We start from the raw sequence: 19,334 nt of genomic DNA on the forward strand, positions 1-19,334 counted from the left end.
TCATGAAGCAGTGAAGATTATTTTCCACAATGGTATGTTTCCTTTGTAGATCGATTTACGCCAGAATAGCTCCGTATGCTTCGCAATTCACACGCGGTCGTGCACGAGCAGAATCAATGAAAAATTTGATCCTATTGAAGAAAAAGGGCGACTGTCTCGGATTACATACATGTAAAATACTTTAAGGTGAAGGTCTGAGAGTTGAGTAGGATAGCAAATCTTACCTACCTGGGATCGGAGCACTACTACTATGTATGCTGCTCAAGCAGTGCATACTTTAAAGTACAGCACCAGCTGCAGGGGTACAGATAAAAACCAGGGCTAAAAACAGCCAGAGGTAGGGATATTGCTACCCAGGAAGACAATTCATCCAGAAGGTGGGGACCAAATCGATCAGAAGGTTCTTGTGTGCTTCATTTGCTACTTTTCTGCGGAAGAATCTATCGTTTCTTTATTTTCACTCTTCCTTCTCGATTCCCTGCACTGGCGGCGGTACGGTGTTGGGTACTAATACATATTCGATACCAAGATCCAAGATCTAGAAATTCGATCACATATTCCTCAATCCCACTGGTCTTCAGTTCTTCCATTTATTTTCCCGCCATATAAACCTTAATTCCTTCTTCACTAGGCCTCTGAGCCTTCCATCTCGACTCTAGCCAGCCATGGCGACAACCCCTACCCCAAACTACATTGACCCGCCCTCGCGCGCAGTGATGGTGGTGGGCACAAACACGAGCATGATATGTCTTGCTGGTTTCTTTGTGGGGTTGAGAGTTTTTACGAGGTACAAACTTACGAATCTGGGGAATGATGATATTTTGATATGTGTGGCTTGGGTATGTATGTCTTCTCTAAGAAATATGGGTTGCACCGATAGTTACTGACATACAACTTGAATTAACAGGTTCTCTCATTTGGCATGACAATGGCCATAGCTTTCTGTATGTTCTTTCCATCTTTGTTATATTCACACCAACAGTAAATACTACGAACTATTATACTAACAGGCCTCATCTAGCGACTAAATATGGTCTCGGCCGGCACTACTGGGATATACCCCCCGAATGGCACGCAACGTCGTGGAAACTGGCATACACATTCACGGCCCTTTACAATCCAACCCTAATGATGACCAAGACGTCTATCCTCACCTTCTATCTCAACAAGCTGGGCAGCGAAAAAACCTTCCGCAAGGTGTGCTGGGTCACAATGGGATATGTTATTTGCAGCAGCACAAGTATATTTTTCTCGAATATATTCCAGTGCCGGCCAATACGAGGCGGATGGGACTTTACGGTTCCAGGGCGGAAGTGTATCAACGTAAGATCCCAATATGCATGGTAGAAATGAAGAAACCAAGGAGGTCAGTCAATATATCGTGAAGCAAAGAAGCTAACTTGAAGGTTTGGCAATTAGACTACCCCTCTGTACTATTTCTCAGGCGCAAATAACCTCGTAACGGACCTCGTCCTCCTCTTCCTCCCCATGCCCGTAATCTGGAAGCTGCGTCTCCCTCTCCGCCAGAAGCTCGGCCTCGTATTGGTCTTCTCCATGGGCGCCTTTGTCACCGGCGTCAGCATAGTCCGCCTCCACATGGTCAGCGTCGCAATGGGGAGCAAAGATCTCTCGTGGACTGGCGCCGTATCGAGTACCTGGTCCGCCGTCGAGCTCAACGTTGCTATTATCTGCGCGTGCACACCCGCTTTCAAGCAGTTCCTCTCATGGGTTGCACCGGGTATTATGGGCAGTAGCATCAAGAAAAGTGCGTATTATGGTAGCGGCGGGTTGAAATACCATACGAATGACGGCACTGGTGGAGTGGCGGTCGCGACGAGAAAGAGTCACTTGGGAGGGCTTGGGAGAACGACGGGAGGCGGTGCGACATGCACCATCACCGCCACGCATAACAACGACAGCGAGGAGTATATCATGCATGATTTGGCGGGGGAGCCGCACCAAGGGATGGGCATCAGCGTCAATAAGACGGTTGAGGTTATGGTGCAGAGTGAGTCTGTGAAGGACGATTCGACGAGTTCCCAAGGAAGAGGAAGAGATGTTGCGAGAGTGGGGAGTTGGTAGGCTTCTCTCTATCTCTCACACTACTTATTTATTTTTGTATTATAGGCGCAGGTGATTTTTTGTGAATGTGTTGATGTCTCTCTGTAGGCCAAGTGAAGTGCGGCGTTAGTGTTTTTGCACGGTTTTTTGACGGCGCAGGCGTGGGTCTACCCAGTCTAGTCGGGGGAGCTACCTCTCCCTCTCCCTCTCATTATTACTACATATTTTTTTCTTTTCCCTTTGTATCTCTCTCTTCTCTGTATGTACACGATATTTTAGTCCCTAATCCCGACGAGGCCGCCCAGAGATGTATATAACGATTCATCAAACAAATACAAATAAACACACAAAATAAAGTAATCAAACATTGACAGCGGGTCGGCTCGCCCGAACCAAAGACTACATGCATAAAAGCCAAGATGCCCAGCCCAGCCCACCTCCATCTCCATCTCCATCTCCATCTATGAATGGATGTAGTATGTAGGAGCCTCCCGGAAATGGCTCAGAGTTTAAACTCCAAGCCAAGCTGATTAAGAGCTTCTAAGTTCTCGGACATGCTCCCGTAGACCGTAGCGGTAACTCGGCAGCCCCGTTAGATGTGTCAACATCAAACGGAACCCCCAACCTTGGCGCGACATCCGCCGCAGTACGTACCCTTACCATCTTGCCGGTCATCCCCGCAAAGTACAGTAGATATAAGCGTGGGGGTGTCATAAGATAAACTCTTGGAAACTTGCTCTACTCGCCTGCCTGAAGCGGATGTGATGCACTGGGCCTGTAACTATAGAGTAGATAACGTAATGCCGCATCCTTGTAGCTGGCTGTATGGAGATGGGGCGCTGAGGTGTCTTTTTGAAACTACATACTCTAGATGGGCGGGGCGGGGGGTCCCGATCATTTGGCGCGGTAGTGGTGTATGTGTGGGGAAAGGGGGGGGAAACTGAAGGGGTGGTTACGATTGCGTTACGTTGATGCGATTTCGCGGAGCGAGTGAGATCTTGTGATCTCCAACTCCTCTGGGGGTGGGTCGAGATACAAGGGTGTGTGGAGGCGAGAAGATATTCCTGCATAGCTAAAATACATGTATGAATGGGTATTGTTATATGGTTTACCAAAAACAATGCTATACGCCATTATTTTTGAAAGTAGTGGTTGCTCTTGTAATCTCGCTTCAAACCTACATACAGTAGCTGCAGCCTCAGCATTGCCTCTGGCTCCTACTAGTAGTAGACGCAATGGTCCTTTATTAGTCGCTGTTGGCGTATTCTGCGAGCTAGTTCAAGCTAAGACCTACATGTACGTACATGTATGTCGAGACCTGGGTCGTAATGTGCAGGGTTGGGATCGACTCGCTCGTTAAAGCTCGGGCGGGGGCCTTTTGGGTCACCAAGATGGCATAGAAGCCTGTTATTTATGGCATGAAATGAAATAATCATTTCCATTGCTGAAAACCAGTGCCAAGACGAGTAGGCTCAATCCGAGCAAAATTTCAGACTCGGGCCTATAAGGGCTTGAGACTAAATCCCGAGCCGAAGCTCGGTTCGGCTTATCTCGTGAGCCCGGCCCCGACCCCCAGCCTCGGCCTCGGCCCGACTCCGACTCTGACATGACGTTGGAATGGCCAACCTTTGGCGTAATCCCCGAGTCATATGGTGTCTACATGTAGTACCTAGAGCTTGACGGTTATGGTAGGCCAGGAGTCACCCAATATAACTATATAAGTCTGACGTCACAGGCACATAGTATGCTATTACAGCAGTCTGGTTCGTACGGCTTCAGGATGATATGGTCAGCCCCCTGTGGAATCTTTTTCTTCAACTCTGTTATGAGCAGGGCAGCTTCGGTATCTGCTCAATAGTCCGATGGTATAGTGGAACAGTGAGCTCGGACATGGAGAGCTTATTGCGTTATAAGCTCGAGCTGAAGAACTAGACTTTTGTAACCAGGTGTTCTTAGGATAGAGACGGTAGCGCTTCTGTGCTGCCTTTTAAGCCATCGAAACGCTGTGTGCAGGTTATGCACATAGATGTTGTAACACGATCCAGTGGTTCATGGCTGGATTTGATAATGTAGGTATATCTGTTAGTTTCTCACTCAGACTCTATAAAACGAGGCCGCGGCACCGACTGAATACAAGCATCATCACTCCTTCATACTCATATCTGAGCAGGGCCTCTGATAGCGAGATCCCGATCACGAAAAGCCTGAAAATGCCCGTCTTGGAAAACCTTGTGTGGAGTCAAGCTCACACAATCTCTGTGACCTAAAACCAATTTGAGTCGACAAGGCTAGACGGCGAGTTTAGTACCAGGTCTTGAGCTGTTTACATCCTAGAGCCATCGGTTGGGAATCAGTCTCCTATGCTCTTTTGTATAGGGAAGCAAGAACCGGAATTCTCCCCGTAGGAAATCCAGTAAGTTCGTAAAGTGTCAGGACCCTAACTAAGACTAACTTATTAATCTAGCTATGGTACGTTGCACTAACATAGCCACTTGTCTTATGGCAGAGTGTTTGTTTTTCCTTTAAAACAGGTTGAGTTTTGTTGTCCGGAGAGGTCTAAGAGAATCTAGAGACCAAGGTCCCATCATATCTTCCTTTTTTCTCCTTTTCTCTTTTTTCTCTTTTCTCTCTCTTCTCTCTCTCTCTTTTTTTTTTTTTTTTTTTTTTTGACGATTAATGCTTAACTTAGGCAAGCTTAATCTAGAATTTTCCTTTTATGCTTTGTGGCCCTGTATCTGGGGCGTTGTGTTTGTTGCCATGTGAACGGAAAGAGTGAATGCGAGCTGCAGCGGTTGGCGTTGATGATAGACCGTGGGGTGAATTGAGATGATCATGAGTTGATGATGATGATGAGGGCAAGAGAAGAGAGTTGGTAGATGGGGAAAATATAGGACTTTTATCTGCCCGGGACCACATACATACACATACATACACCCACCGTAATCCCGCCGGCACCACCAGGACGGACGCATCACACCCCATCACTCGCCCTTATCGCGATAACCCCACCCATAGTTACCACCAGCAGTTACCCTGCCATCCCTCCCCCCAATCAACCAACCGCCTCATCCGCACCCGCACCTACCAATTCCGCACCCCCCGATACCATACATACATACAAACACACACCACACACGCAGCCATGTCAACCCCCTACTTCTGGAACCAGCCGCTGCGCTACATGCGCTACGCCTCGCACACCAGCCCCGCCCTCTTCTGGTCCGTCATCCTTGGCGCCGCGGGCCCCGTCGTGTTCCTTGCGAGTATCCCGTTGAAGCGCAAGTTGGGCATTGCGGATAAGGAGATGGTGCCGCAGACGTATCCTAGTAGGTTTCTTCTTTCCCGGGGAGAGAAGGGGGGTTACGGGAGGTGGGGGGATAGTGGAAGAGGGGGTGGGGGTGGGAGAGGAGAGGGCTAACAGGGTGGGGGTGGTGTAGTTCCGAATCGCGCTAGAAAGATACCGGCGGGCTTTGATGATGAGTAGGAGGAGGGGTTGGATTGAGTGGGGATTGTGGGGGTTGTAATGGAGAGAGTGAGGGAGGAGGGAGGGGATGCGTTACTGTATATTGTGAGAGCCGGCGATGGAGATGGAGAATAGATGGACCTATGGATGGGCCTACCTCTACCTACCTACCTACTGATTGTCGTTGCAATTGCTCCTCCAGACACCGCGGATCACTCGGTGCTGTCTCAGATCGCTGAGCTGTGCTGCTTATGTGAACATCCGGTAGCTAGCTCCGGACTATCACGTACCCAGAGATATTGTGCCTTAAAGACCGTGGTTGTAAAGACATCAATGACATTTTATGTGGTCCCATAACTATGTCCCAGATCGATAAGATACATACAAAGCATGCCATCATCGCACATCGCACATCGCACATCCCATCCCATCCCATCCCCCGCCACCGTCGGTATATATAGCCCCGAAGCGTAGAAATACAAACCTCCATCCTTCCTTCCCTTAACCTCCATCGCAGCAAAAAAAAAAAAAAAAAATACAGATATGTAGGTATATATATATATCCACAGCAATTGCAAGCAAGCAAAGCAAATAATAATAATAAAGAAAAGAAAAAAAAAAAGAAAGAAAAAAAACAGAATGATATCGTGCACCACAACCAGAAAAAAAAAACAAAATAATAATAGAAATAGAAATAGAAAAAGAAAAAGAAAGAAAATGATTATGGATATCTCTGTTTTTTTGTCTGGTCCCCCCCCCCCCCCCTTCCCTTCCCCAAACCTCAACCCGGTTTCTTGACGTACTGCCCGAAAGAACTCCGCCCCGGTGGGCGGACAGATTAGTGGGGGGGGGGGGGGGGCTGCCACAACGAACACAGACGCAACAGTGGGTAATAATAGCAGAAAGAAAAAAGAAGAAACAGAACAGAACAGAATAAAGGTACCGATATAATATCAGACATGGCCCTAAAAAGCTACAAAGGATATGGCAACGTCTCCCCCCCCCCCCAAACCGCACCGCACCAAACCAAACCAATCAAATCAAATCAAAGAAAAAAAACCCATCCCAACACCAATAAGTAAAAAGTAACCCCAAAAACAAAAACACCCCCCCTCCCCTCCACCTCCCCAAACCATACCACACACCACACTACGTCGGCGGCGGCCCACCCGCCAAACACTCCTCATCCACCCCCAACAACGGCGCCACATACTCCGCCAGCCTCTCCACGGCCCTCCTCAGCCCGCCAGGCGCCTCATACCGATACTGGTCATTGCGGCAGCTCATATAGCACGAATCATACCAGTTTGGCCGGTGCGTATACACGCCCAATCCTTCCTCCCACCCCCGCTGGTGCACCTTGAGACGCGCGTACATGTACACGTTGAACATTGTTAGGCTCACGAGACCGCTGATCAGGATGAAGGAGAGGATGCTCCAGGCTGCGGATGGCCGCGGGCCGGCGCGGAGAAGGTCGGCGGAGCGGCCTAGTGGGATGCGGCGCGCGTGCGGGCGACGGATGCGTAGGCCGGTCATGGGGTCGACGAGGTAGGTGGGTGTTTGGGGCTCGGCAGCGGCAGCGGGGCCGTCTCCAGCGGCGGCGGGGACAGGGCCGTCTCCGGCAGCGGCAGGAACGGGGGCTGGGGCTGGGGCTGGACCGTCTGGTGGGACGGCGACGGTAGGGAACTCGTCGAGGCCGATCATGCCGTTATTCTTCATCACCAGCATGATATTATCGTTGCTCGCCAGCGCCTGATAGTCCGCCCAATCCATCGACCTCAATATATGCCACAACATCCTCCACGGCCACGCCAGCACGCCCAGCGGGCTCTGATACGGCACCAACGTCTCCAGTCTATCCTCCCTCGGCCACTCTGCCTGCCTCACCGCGCGCCGCGACGCCCGCTCCACCCGCCCCGCCAGCAGCCAGATCGTCTTCAGCAGCACGTTCTCCGGCGGGTTAAACTGGCTCTCGACGAACCGCGCCACCTCGTGCGCCTCGTCGATCGTCAGCCGCGCCTGCTCGTTCAGCTGCTGCAGCCGCACCCGCGTCTCGAGCGTCGTGCAGATGCGCTCCACGTACTCGCCGTCCGGAGCGGGGATGCGGAATTTGCCAATGTAGGCGCCGTCGCCCATGGCTGCGGCGCGCTCGCGGCCCGCCATGAAGGCGCGGCGACGCGGGTCGCGCTCGCCGGCTTGGCCGGGGGCGGCGCGGTCCGCGGGAGTGCGCATGTAGGCGCCGAAGTAGTATTGGCGGTAGGCTTCGTAGTTGCGGCCGGCGGCGCCGCGCGGGATGCGTTGGTCGACGGTGAGGTAGTTGCCGTAGTAGTACTGCATGTAGTCGGCGTAGGGCTCGTTCTGGCCGCGGTCGCCGGGAGGGAAGAGTTGTGGGTCGCGCGGGAGGGCGCCGGCGACGACGGGGGCACGGCCGGCTGGGATTCCCATGCCGTAGTCGTGCGGGTGCGGCCATTGGGAGCGCGGAATGTCGCGGAATGAACGGCGTTTGGCTCGGCGGTTGCGGGCTTCGTCTGATGAGACGCCGCTGGAATAATCCCCACCGCCGCCACCTCCACCACCACCACCACCTCCTCCTCCTCCACCGTCACCGTCACCTCCACCTCCGCCAGCATCTCCACCTCCACCAGCATCACCATCACCGCCTGGAGCTGGAGCCGGGACTGGGACTGGGGCCGGGACTGGGGCCGGGATTGGAGCCGGAACTAAGGCCGGGGCTGGTGGCGGAGCTGGAACGCCCGCACCACCTCCTCCTCCACCACCACCTCCTCCACCAGCATCACCGCCAGCATCTCCTCCGCCAGCAACACCCGGCGCTCCATGCCCCGCCCATCCTCCCCTAAGATTCCCACTAACCAGACTCGGCGCCGGATCCGTCTGCGACGCGCTATCCACGCTGTTCGGCGACCCGCCTGACGACCTCGCCTTACTCTCCGGCGTCGGTGCCCGTGATGGCGGCAGTGCCGTTTCCGACGGCGTTGGTGGTGGTGCTTCGACGGCTGTTTTGCCTCCATCCCCAGTTTCGGTTTCGGTTTCTAGCTCCTGTTCATCGTCCTCTTCTAGGTATTCCTCCTCCTCCTCCTCCTCCTCCTCCTCCTCATCCTCTTCCTCTACAAAGTCCACATCCTCATCCTCCGAGAACCTCACATCACCACCTTCACTCGACCCGCTCAGCTCACCCAGATCCTCCGGCTCCGACAGCCTCTCATCGTCCTTCCCTATTGGCGGCAGCGGCGTCAGCAGCGCCGGATACTCATCTGCCAGGTCCGAGATCAGCTGCGCGAACGGGTAGTCGCGCGCCATGTCGAGCACAAGCTCACGGTACGGATAGTCCTTCGCCATCTCCTTGACCGCCTCGAGCCTCAGCAGCCTCGTCTGCGTCACGCCGTCCTGTCCCGCCGCTGCACCCCCCAACGCTTCCAGCAGCGTCCTCTCGCCGCCCGACGTCTCTTGTGTCGGCGTTGTCACGTCGTCGCGGAGCTTCCCGAGCTGCTGCTGCTCCTGGAGCCCGGAGTCTTCCTCTTCGGAGACGGCTTTGTCTGTTGTTTTAGCTTCTTGTTCTTCTTCTTCTTGTTCGTCTTCGTTTTCTTCTTCTTTATCACCACTGTTCTCGGGGGGCGCCGGTGGCGGCACATAGCCCTCCCAGTCCTTTTCGCGGAAGCCGTGCGGGTACTCACCGATTGTTGTATCATAGCCCACACTCCCCAAGCTGCCAAAGCGTCCACCGCCACTGCCACTGCCATTCCCATCGCTCACCGACGGCTCCGAACTGTACCCCCACCGGTTCTCGTCATCGCTCGGCCCATCCAGCTTCACGCCGCCCAGCATCTTGCCCAGCGATGTCCGCGTGCGCCGGAACGTGCCCTTACTCGGCGACATGCCCGGGGTCAGGTGCTCCACGTCGGCCTTGCAGGCTGCCAGCTCCGTGTTCAGCACGCTGATCTGCTCCGCGGACGCCGCGAGCGCGGTCTTGACGCCGCGGATGACCTCGTCGCGCTGCTCGACCGCCTCCTTGAGGCTATTAATCCTTGCCACATATTTCGCCGCCTCGTCCTTATTCCTCTCCAGCACGCGCAGCGAGTCGAGCCCATCCTCCTCCACGCGCCCAAGGTGCTTCTGCAACCTCGCCATCTTCTCCCCCACCCTCCCCCTCTCCGCGCGCTCCCGCTCCACCGCACGAACAGCGTCATCCCGCTCCTCACACACCCGCTCCATGTCCTTCTCAAGCGCCACATACAGCGCCTCCACCCGTCCCAGGTCCCGGATCAGCACAGCGTTATGCTCATACACCACCCCGACCGCGCCTTCCGCCTCCTCGCACCGCCGCACAAGCTCCCCCATCCGCCCCTCCTCGTACTCAGCGCTCTCCACCCCGCGCCGCTCAAGCGCCTCCATCTGCACACGCAGCTCCCCCAGCTCGCGCCCCCGCGCCTCGGCGAGCGCCCATGCATACCGGAAGTCCGTCAGCACGGTCATGACCTCGAGCGCCGTCAGCGCCTGCAGACTCTCGATCGTCGTCGGCGTCTCAAGCGAGAGAAGGTTCGGCCGGAACAGCGCGAGCTCCATGTCTACTTCGAATGGTGCGAGCCCCGTGAGGCTGCGCCTGCGGCGTGAGCGGCTGCCGCTGGAGCCGCCGCGCGACCGGCCGCGCGAGGCGGGCCGGGAGGAGGGACGGTCGTCGCCCGCGGGGCGGAGCGGCGCCATTCGTGGCGGGCCTGGGAAGATGCTCCGTTCTGTGGGTCCGCCGCCGCGGGAGAGGGGGCGCGGGGAGCCGGAGCGGAGGGTTGGGTTTGTGCCGGGGCGGTTGGGGCTTGAGAAGCGGCGGGGCGTGGTGACGCCGGGGAGGGAGCGGCGGTTGGGGGTTGTGGCTGCGGCTGCGGCGGCGGCGCCGAGGGGGGTGGAGGTGTTGAGTGGGCTGGAGAGAATGCCGGTTGTGTCGTCGGCGTCGTTGTAGATGTAGCTGCGCGGGGAGGGGGGCACGGGGCCCACGAGCGCGTGCCAGAGGGAGGTGCCGGAGGCGTCTTCGTGGAAGCAGGGGGAGAGGGGGGGCGAGCCGGCGCTGAACGGCGGGCCGTCGCGGGAGATCATGGTGGGGGAGCCGGTGGCTTCGAAGACTTCTTCTTCTTCTTCTTCCCCGGTGCGCTGGTGCTCCATGAGCTCGAGGATGCCCTGGTCCTTGTTGATGTCGTCGAAGGCGCGGATGAACTCGTCTTCGGTGAGGAGGAGGTCGGGCGCTTTGTCGATTGTCTGGTGGATGGTGGCCTCTGAGGTTTGTTGGAGGATGCCGTATTTGGGGCAGCCCGGGAGGGAGGCTTCGATGGAACGGATGAGGGGGATGAAGTCGCGGATGGAGATCTGGTCATGGGTTAGCACTCGTGCTGGTTTTGCGGGGGGGGGGGGGGGGCGTACACTCCCGGTGTTGTTGGGGTCGTAGCGCTTGAAGATTGCGGAGAACATCGCCATGGCGCTCCAATTGCTCTTCTGGTCTTTGCTGGATGTGTTTCTTATTCTTCTTCTAGCCTCCTCCTCACTGCTCTCGCTGCTGCTCCCTGCTTCCACGTCCTTCTCGCGCGCTGTCTCTTTCTCTTTCTTCCTCTTGCGCTCCCGATCCCTGATGCGCGTGCGGCCCCTGTCTCTCTCTCGATCCGGCGACCCGCTGCTTCCTCCTCCAGACACAAACCCGTTTCGCGGCAGCCGCGAGGGCGGCGAGGGACGTGGGGAGAGGATGTAGCCGTTGAAGCTGGGGTTGGTGCCGAGGCCGGTGCCGTGCGTTTCGTCGCTGCGCCGCTGGTGGTAGAGGTTGTGCGTTTTGAGCGGCGTGAGAGTGTGCGATGCCGTGCGGCGCGAGGGCGAGGGCGAGAGGGGGGGTTTTGTGGTGTCGGGGGGAGAGGGAGTGTTAGGCCCTGTGGGCGGTGTGGGGGTGGGGGGGACATTGTGGTGGTGGGGGAGGGTGAGGGTTCTTTGTTGGATAAAGGATTGTGGGCTTTGTTTGTGGTGGTGGTGGTGGTGGTGGTGGTGGTGGTGAGAGGTGGGAGAAGGTGGTGGTGGAGTGTGGTGTGGAGGAGGTGTGTGGTGTGTGTGGTGGAGGAGTGTGAGAGTTAGATCTATAGAGAGTGGGTGAGAGTGAGAGAGTGAGAGTGAGAGAGAGTGAGTGAGAGTGAGAGTGAGAGAGAGTGTGTGAGTGTGGATGTTGTAGAAGAGTGTCGATGTGTCGATGCTCGATGCTCGATGGATGTTGAGCTATTCCAGCGTGAAACGACCTAAACTCTACGCCCACCCCCCATTTCAGCACACCTCCTCTCGCAGCACAAAGCCATTACCCTCGCCGCAAAAACAAGACAAGGGGGACAAACAATCGCCGTGTTTCTTTGAACCTCGCCTCAAGCCAGCTCTACTCCACCAATCGCAGCACGTCTATTGTCCCTCTAATCACCTCCCCTTGTTCTCTTCTTCCTGTCGCTGTTCCAATTCCAATTCCAATTCCAATTCCTGTTTCCGTCGGCCGACCAGTCGCGCACACATCGTCGGGGGTGGTGCGGGGCGTGTGCGTGTGTCGATCGAGGATGGGGGAATTTAATGAAAGTTGCGTTGGGATGGGACGACGTGTTTGCGCGAGCTGGCTGGGGCTCTGCGGAGGTACGGCGCGGTGGTGGAAACCTAACCCTGGCATTGCACTGGGGATCTTATCTTATCGAGGGGGATCGAGGTGCTGTTGGGAGGGAGGGAGGGAGTGACGGAGGGAGGGAGTAACGGAGGGAGGGAGTGACGGAGGGAGGAGAGGGCGCTGGGGAGAGCTGGGGAGTGATGGGTGGGATGTGTGGTTTTTCAATCTGTTTTTCTTCTGCTGGTGGGCTGTGGATTGGAAGTCGTCCACTTTAACCCGTGAGATGAGCTTTTAATTCGTGGGGCCGTGAGCGAGGTTTTCAAATTACTTCTTTGAACAGCCTCACGTGTGCAGCTTTTGTTTTTTGGTCAGTAGACTCCACGATATCACCATGGCCAGAGAGAGCTTTACTACTGCTTTGGACGGCAGCTGTCTGTCAGTCTGTCTCTAATCAGAGAAAGACCCTCTGAATTAATGACATTGAACAGAGTAGAGTAGGATTGCCACCACTGCATATCCCTATCCGTGCCCGTCTAAGAATAAGCAGCACGGGCAGTAACACAAAGTACACACACAGCAGTACCCCCCATCCCTGCCCTGCCCGCCCCGGCATAGTTGACTGTCTGGATGACTAAGCGATGAGCCGAGTCAGCTCTCGACTCGTCCGTCCGTCTGCTTACTTGCTCTACTTACTCCCGGAGAAACACCTACCTACATCATCCACCACCACCACAAGAAGGACGAGAGACACCGACAGGACCGTCGAATCGACTCGAAATACTGAGTATCTCCTAGCTGTTGCTGACTGCTGCTGCTGCTGAGGCCGGTGGTGTGCATTGCGTTCGTTCACTTAGTTGCAGAGCAGAGCAGAGCAGAGCAGAGGGCAGCTTGAACCTCTCTGTCTAGATCTACCTACAGAGGATAATCCCCGAGAGTCTTGAGCGAGTGAGGGACTGCTACACTGCATTACATTATCCTACACTACACTATACACTACACTGCGTAGCTATACATACACATCATACATTATACATACAGACATACAGATAGATACCGGAGCGGAGCAGCGTTCATCGGACCTCTGCTGTTTCACAGGATAGGGTGCTTGGGGCTCTCTCCCGCTTCAACTACACCACAGCACTTTGACCAACCGGGGAACGAACCCTCACTCTCCACAACAGCACACCATCCAAAACTGTGACCTGAACCACCACCATCCCCGAGCCCCAGCTCACCACCACACACCACAATGCTAACCTCCCTCCTCGCCAAGGCCAGCTCCCTCCTCAGCGAGCCCCCCACGCCGCCCCCCTCCTCCCGTCCCACAAAGACCGTCCTCTTCCGCACGCACTTCCGCCTCCCAGACACCCAATCACCGCTGCAGGAGATCACCTGCGAGCTCACGCTCCCCTCGGGCGAGCACTACACCGGGAAGCTCTACCTCTCCGAGTCCTTCCTCTGCTTCTCCCCCAACCCGCCCACCGCCACCTCCGCCGCCGCCGCAACCGCCGGCGTCGGCTTCACGCTGCCGCTGTGCGCCGTGCGCCGCGTCGAGCGACTGCATAGTCGCAGCTACATGTTTGCGCTTGCCATCACCACGTGGCATGGTGTTGGTGCCGGGGCGGGGGCGGCGGGGGGGAAGGAGGAGAGGATCACGCTGCAGTTTGTGGGTATGCGGAATGCGTGTGAGGCGTTCTGTGACCGGCTGAAGAAGGGGCTGCGGGCGCAGATGGCGGAGGTGAGGAATCTGAGGACGCTGGTGGAGAGCTGCTATAGTGAGTTTTTGCTGGGGGAGGGGAGGGGCGGCGGCGGGGAGGAGGGGGGGTTGGGCGAGGGGGGGAAGAGGAGGGAGAGGGTGGTGCCCGATGCGGGGTTGGGGCTGCTGTTCAAGTATCCCGGGGATGCGAGGAAGTTGAGGGATAAGAGTAAGATGAGGCTGTGGGCGGAGTATCTTAGAGGTGTGTATTATTGTGGTGGTGGTGGTGTGGGGTGTGTGTGGGGGAGGGATTGTGGCTGACTTGGGGGTGCAGAGAATGGTAGGAATGTCACGCTGGTAAGACAGCCGACGTTTCATAAGTTGATACGTGTGGGGCTTCCGAATGTGCGTATATTTCCCCCCAACTCTACAGCTTGAAGCATTCGCTGATAGTCCTTTCACAGCGGCTGCGGGGCGAGATGTGGGAGCTGTCGTCGGGGTCGATCTACCTCCGCCTGTTTTCACCAACACTGTACACCGACATCCTCGCCGAGTACGAGGGCCGGCATTCCCACAGCATCGAGGAGATCGAGAAGGACCTCAACCGGTCGCTCCCGGAGTACCGCGGCTTCCAGAACGACGAGGGTATCGGCAGGCTGCGGCGGGTGCTTGGGGCGTACAGCTGGCGGAACGAGGAGGTGGGCTACTGCCAGGCTATGAACATTGTCACGGCCGCGCTGTTGATGTAGGGTTCCCCATCCCTCCCAGTGCAATGATCGGTTTTGCAGGAAAGTTGTGTGAGTGGCTAAGACTAAACGCCGGGAACAGATATATGTCGGAGGCACAGGCGTTTTTCCTCCTCTCGACACTGTGCGACCGATTGGTGCCGGGGTACTACAGCAAGACCATGTACGGCACCCTCCTCGACCAGCGCGTGTTCGAATCCCTCGTCGAAAAGACCATGCCCATCCTCTGGGAGCACCTCGTCAAATCCGACGTGCAGCTCTCCGTCGTCTCCCTCCCCTGGTTCCTCTCCCTCTACATCAACTCCATGCCGCTCGTCTTCGCCTTCCGCGTCCTCGACGTCTTCTTCCTCGAGGGCCCCAAAGTCCTCTTCCAAATCGGCCTCGCCATCCTACGCATCAACGGCGAAGAGCTCCTCGACGCCACCGACGACGGCGCCTTCATCTCAATCCTCAAGGGCTACTTTGGCCGCCTCGACGAAAGCGCACACCCCCGCAGCGACAACGAAAAGCTCCGCGCCGTCACGCGCTTCCAGGAGCTCATGGTCGTCGCCTTCAAGGAGTTTGCGGGAATCACGCAATCAACAATCATGGAGCAGCGCGCCCGCCACAAGGACGCGGTCCTCTCGTCAATCGAGTCCTTTGCAAAACGCACACAGCTGCGCAACCTCGGGCCAGAGTCGAAGCGCCTCACGCCGCCGGAGCTCAGCGTCGTCTACGACCGCTACTACGGCGTGCTGTATGAGCGCCAAGCACGGCTGCAGAACATTGCCGAGGAGCTCGAGAAGATTGCGGCCGCGCGAAAGAGCTCGTCGGCTGGGCTGCCGGGTGCCGGTGGCGCCGGCGCGGGGAATGGAGAGCGTGGGCGAGTGGGGCTGGGGCCGACGCCGGGCGAGACGGGAATGGACTATGACTGCTTCCGCGAGTTCATGACGGGGATCGCGCCGTGGGCGGTTGCAACGCCGCATAGCAGTGCAGCGTCGCCGGCGGCGGGGGCGGTGGCGGAGGGAGGAGGAGGGTTCTTTGGGTATGGGATTACGACGAGCGCGGCTGCTGCGGCGGCGGCGAGGAAGAACCTGTTGAACCCGTGGGGGGCGGGGAATCCGGAGCCTGCGGATCATGATTTTTTGAAGCGGCTGTTTAGGCGGTGGGACACGGGGATGCGCGGGCAGTTGACGCTGGCGAATGTGGTGACGGGGCTGGCCAGTGTGGTGGGAGGGAAGAGGGATATCATGGGCATGATTAATTACTGGTTTGAGCTGTATGATGATGATGGGGATGGGAAGGTTGACCGCGAGGGGATCCTGAGGATCACGGAGGCGCTGCTGTTCGTCACACGGCGCGGGTACGGCGGGCGCGGTGATGAGTTTGGCGGTGGTGGTGGCAGCAGCGAGGCGGACGGTGAGTTCGATGAAGGCCGCGTCTTGAGCGCCGTCAGCGGCTTCACGCGCATGTGCTTCGAGTACGCCGACCCCGACCGCCCACAGCGCGACCACCACCACCACAACTCCTCAAAGCCGCGCACCTTCAACGAGAAGCTCGCCCCCCCAGACACCTCCGAAGAAGAAGAAGAAGAAGACCTCCTCGGCCCCCTCGACCCAGCAGACATCGACCGGCCCCCGCCCACACCCAGCGAAAAGGCAAACCTCGCCCTCGACCCCAGCAACCCACTGCACATCACGCTCCCCACCTTCCGCATGGTCGTCCTCGCAGACGAGGTCCTCGAGCGCTTCTTCGAGCGCGCATTCGCAGAGACATTCACGCTCCTCCGCCACGACGGCAGCGCGCCAGTCCTGCAGCCCACCACGGCCGGCCCGAACCAGCGGCCTGGCATCGCCGTGCAGACCACGGCGGCGGCGAGGGTGCTGCCGGTGCTGCCGGCGTCGCCGGCGATTGTGACGGGGACGGCGAAGGGGCTGAGGGGCGTGCTGGATAATATGGTGAATGATAGTATACATAGGGTGACGACGGAGCTGAAGAAGAGGATGGAGGATATGGGGGCGGGCGGTGAGGAGGAGGAGGAGGAGGTGGGGGGCGCGGCGGATGCGAAGAGTGTGGTGGAGATGGATAGGGATTTGTTGAAGGGGGCGGAGGCGGAGGTGGGGGGTGAGAAGGAGGGGGGGAGGAGATAGAGGAGGGGAAGGAGGGGGGGGAGGCGGGGGGGTTGGTGGTGGGGAAGAGGGGGGGGTTGGGGTTGCCGGTGCAGGGGGAGGGGGAGGGGGCGGGGGGAGGAGGAGTGTTAGTGAGGGGAGGACTGTGGAGTTTGAGAGTTAGCTGCGGGTGTGGGAGGTGTATATTTAGTTTTTCTCTTTAGTGTTTCTTTTTTCATAGTTATATTTTTTTTTTGTTTCTTTTATTGGTGGATTTTTTTCTCTTCTCTTTTCTTTTCTCTCTAACTTTTCTCTCGTTCTTTGCAAACAATGACTACCGGTGTGCTTCTTGAATTTCCCTGTCCTCTGTCCTGTTGTGTGTTGTGCTGTGCGTTTGAGTTTATGGTCGTCGATTGCTTGCAAGTTGCTAGCTGTTAGTACGGTACGTAGTGTAGTAATGTGAATGCGGTCGAATGCGAATGCGAATGCGAATGGGACCTAGTAATTACGGTATGGTATGGGATGGTTTGGTTGAGGGGGTAGAGGTGTGGGGTATGGGGGTATGGGGTGTGGGGTGTGGGGTATAGCGGTAGGGGGGCATGTAGGGTAGGTATTGGGTATGGGGGTAGGTATGTAGGGTAGGCAGGGTAGGTAGGGTACGCAATGAAACCGAAAGCAGAGCTACAAGAGAGAAAAAGTATCCATGTTATCACGTAGCTAGCTAGCTAGCTGTAGGATCAGATAAGAATTGGTTTTTTTGGAACACGGGGTGGTGTGCAGGTGGTCCCGTTAACCAGTACAGAATGTCAATTAATCTGAAGGAAGATCTAGAAGAAGGACTGGAGTGAGTGCTAGTACTACGAAGTATTGGAACGGTGCAATCAATGAGGTGTTACTTCACTGTAGGCGCTTTCACGAGCTAGCTAGGTTTGGGGGGGGGGGGGGTACGTATAGCTAGTTAATCTCAAATATGTATACGCCGGAGTGACAGAGGCCTATTTTTATTTTTTTTTCTCTTCTTTTTTTTGGGGGGGAGGGCCGGAATCACACACACATCCAGTGCTGGCCCTGACCCGAGGACTTTACATCTTTGCTAGTAACGAACCTCTTATCCTCTGATTAGGAGGGAGGCCGGGGGGGGGGGGGGGGGGAAGCTAGTGGGGAGATGATATCCTGACCCATAAATGCAGGAGCCCGGATATCCGGGAAGACATACCATGCATCACAGCACTCTATGTCTAGATCTAAATTCCAAAATCTACATGTGAGTTATTCAGCTCCCGTAACTGGATCCGGGAGCGTACAGATCCCCACCCCACTCCAGAAGATCTGCCAAGAGATTTGTATATATATATGTACAATGTACCCTACTCGTGATCACGGGAGATAAGGTAGAGTACATGTACCCCCTATGTAGCTCGATGTTCCCGGATACGAGTGAGATACTGTGATTGCTATAACGTAGATCGCTTCCTGGTGGGTTATGGATTTATGGGGCGTGTGTGGTGTCAATGATCAAAAAGGGCATTCTCCCGTTCTACCACCTAGCTTATTATACATACCTTCCAGATGTAGCTACGGCGTGATAATTACCTAAGCGCGTAAACACGCCATGCGTCCTCGCGCGAATTTACGTCATGGTGTATCACTCGATATCTATGAGGTCAGCAAACTGGCGGATACCCGTTTTTTTTTTTTTCTCGTATACGTTTTTAAAAACCGTCTAAACGTGTCATATCGACACCTGTCACTACGATGCTGATACTTGCCCAATCCGCGACTGTATATATATATATATATATATCGCTCATTAGGCTCTTTGTCGATAACTGAATCGTGCAACTCACTTAACTCTACCTTTACAACACTTTGGCGGGGTCATGATCGACTGTTACTTTTTCCCTTTCCCCTCCCAACTCAAGCGTTTACTCGGTTTCTGTCAATCGACCTTATCCTACCCATTCAGGAATACTTTTACTTAACTTCCCCCGCTCTAGGCAGCACACAACCCTGAGATGTGCATACATCCAAAGCGCCGGGGCTGATATCCTCACTGAGCACCTAACTTGTCAGGTGTTCACGATAGCTACATGTATATAGCAGCCACAGGCTCAGTCAGCGCATGCGGGAACAGTCATCGCCGGCGACAGAAAAGGAAATATACCAATCCAACCAATCAAGACACACTTTTTCTGCTGCGGCCAGACGCACCGAATTTCGCGAACAGAACCACACCTAGCTAGGCAACCACACCCATCTGGCCCCAACCCAGCCCTCTGCACCACCAACCCTATCCCTAGTGCAACCAGCAGCTAGCAGTAGCACCTGGACAATGTTAACCACAACCACAACCACAACCACTCCGGCCTGAGGATCCCCCCCTCCACCACCTCCCCGCACTGATTAGATGCCCAGCACTCAGGCAAAACAAGACGAGTCAGCACCCCTCATCTAACCCCCAAAACCGAAGTTACACACTGATGACTACGTAATTTCAGATCTCGAAGACATCGTGAACGACACGTCCGTCACAGAGTATCACTCGCCACCAATCCAACCCCAACCCGCCGTTATCAGACCGCACCGCACGGACTGGCACATCGTGTGTATTGCGTCGCATGAATACATGTGTCATTTCCAGGCCATGATCGATATCTACATA

At 55.9% G+C, this 19,334-nt stretch overlaps 4 protein-coding genes across 4 annotated transcripts; 3 read left to right on the forward strand and 1 right to left on the reverse strand.

The window, feature by feature from the left end:
- Positions 1–665: 665 nt before the first annotated feature.
- LAJ45_09033 (uncharacterized protein) lies at positions 666–2,082 on the forward strand (the record flags this gene model as incomplete). The annotated part of the gene is made up of 4 exons (XM_046118580.1): positions 666–839; positions 908–944; positions 1,022–1,323; positions 1,420–2,082. The coding sequence occupies 4 exons, from the start codon at positions 666–668 to the stop codon at positions 2,080–2,082; spliced, it is 1,176 nt and encodes a 391-aa protein (XP_045968257.1).
- A 3,121-nt stretch (positions 2,083–5,203) lies between these two features.
- On the forward strand, positions 5,204–5,545 carry LAJ45_09034 (uncharacterized protein; the record flags this gene model as incomplete). The annotated part of the gene is made up of 2 exons (XM_046118581.1): positions 5,204–5,387; positions 5,499–5,545. 2 exons carry the CDS (start codon positions 5,204–5,206, stop codon positions 5,543–5,545), a joined length of 231 nt encoding a protein of 76 aa, XP_045968258.1.
- A 1,128-nt stretch (positions 5,546–6,673) lies between these two features.
- On the reverse strand, positions 6,674–12,209 carry LAJ45_09035 (uncharacterized protein; the record flags this gene model as incomplete). Its single annotated transcript, XM_046118582.1, has 5 exons — positions 6,674–10,894; positions 10,949–11,442; positions 11,800–11,806; positions 11,893–11,905; positions 12,058–12,209. 5 exons carry the CDS (start codon positions 12,207–12,209, stop codon positions 6,674–6,676), a joined length of 4,887 nt encoding a protein of 1,628 aa, XP_045968259.1.
- Positions 12,210–13,392: 1,183 nt separating this feature from the next.
- Positions 13,393–16,714, forward strand: LAJ45_09036 (uncharacterized protein; the record flags this gene model as incomplete). The annotated part of the gene is made up of 4 exons (XM_046118583.1): positions 13,393–14,101; positions 14,174–14,244; positions 14,304–14,584; positions 14,668–16,714. The coding sequence occupies 4 exons, from the start codon at positions 13,393–13,395 to the stop codon at positions 16,712–16,714; spliced, it is 3,108 nt and encodes a 1,035-aa protein (XP_045968260.1).
- Positions 16,715–19,334: the final 2,620 nt, after the last annotated feature.

The sequence above is a fragment of the Morchella importuna genome, assembly GCF_003444635.1.
Source record: "Morchella importuna strain M04M26 chromosome Unknown Morimp01GS033, whole genome shotgun sequence".
NCBI lineage: Eukaryota > Fungi > Ascomycota > Pezizomycetes > Pezizales > Morchellaceae > Morchella > Morchella importuna.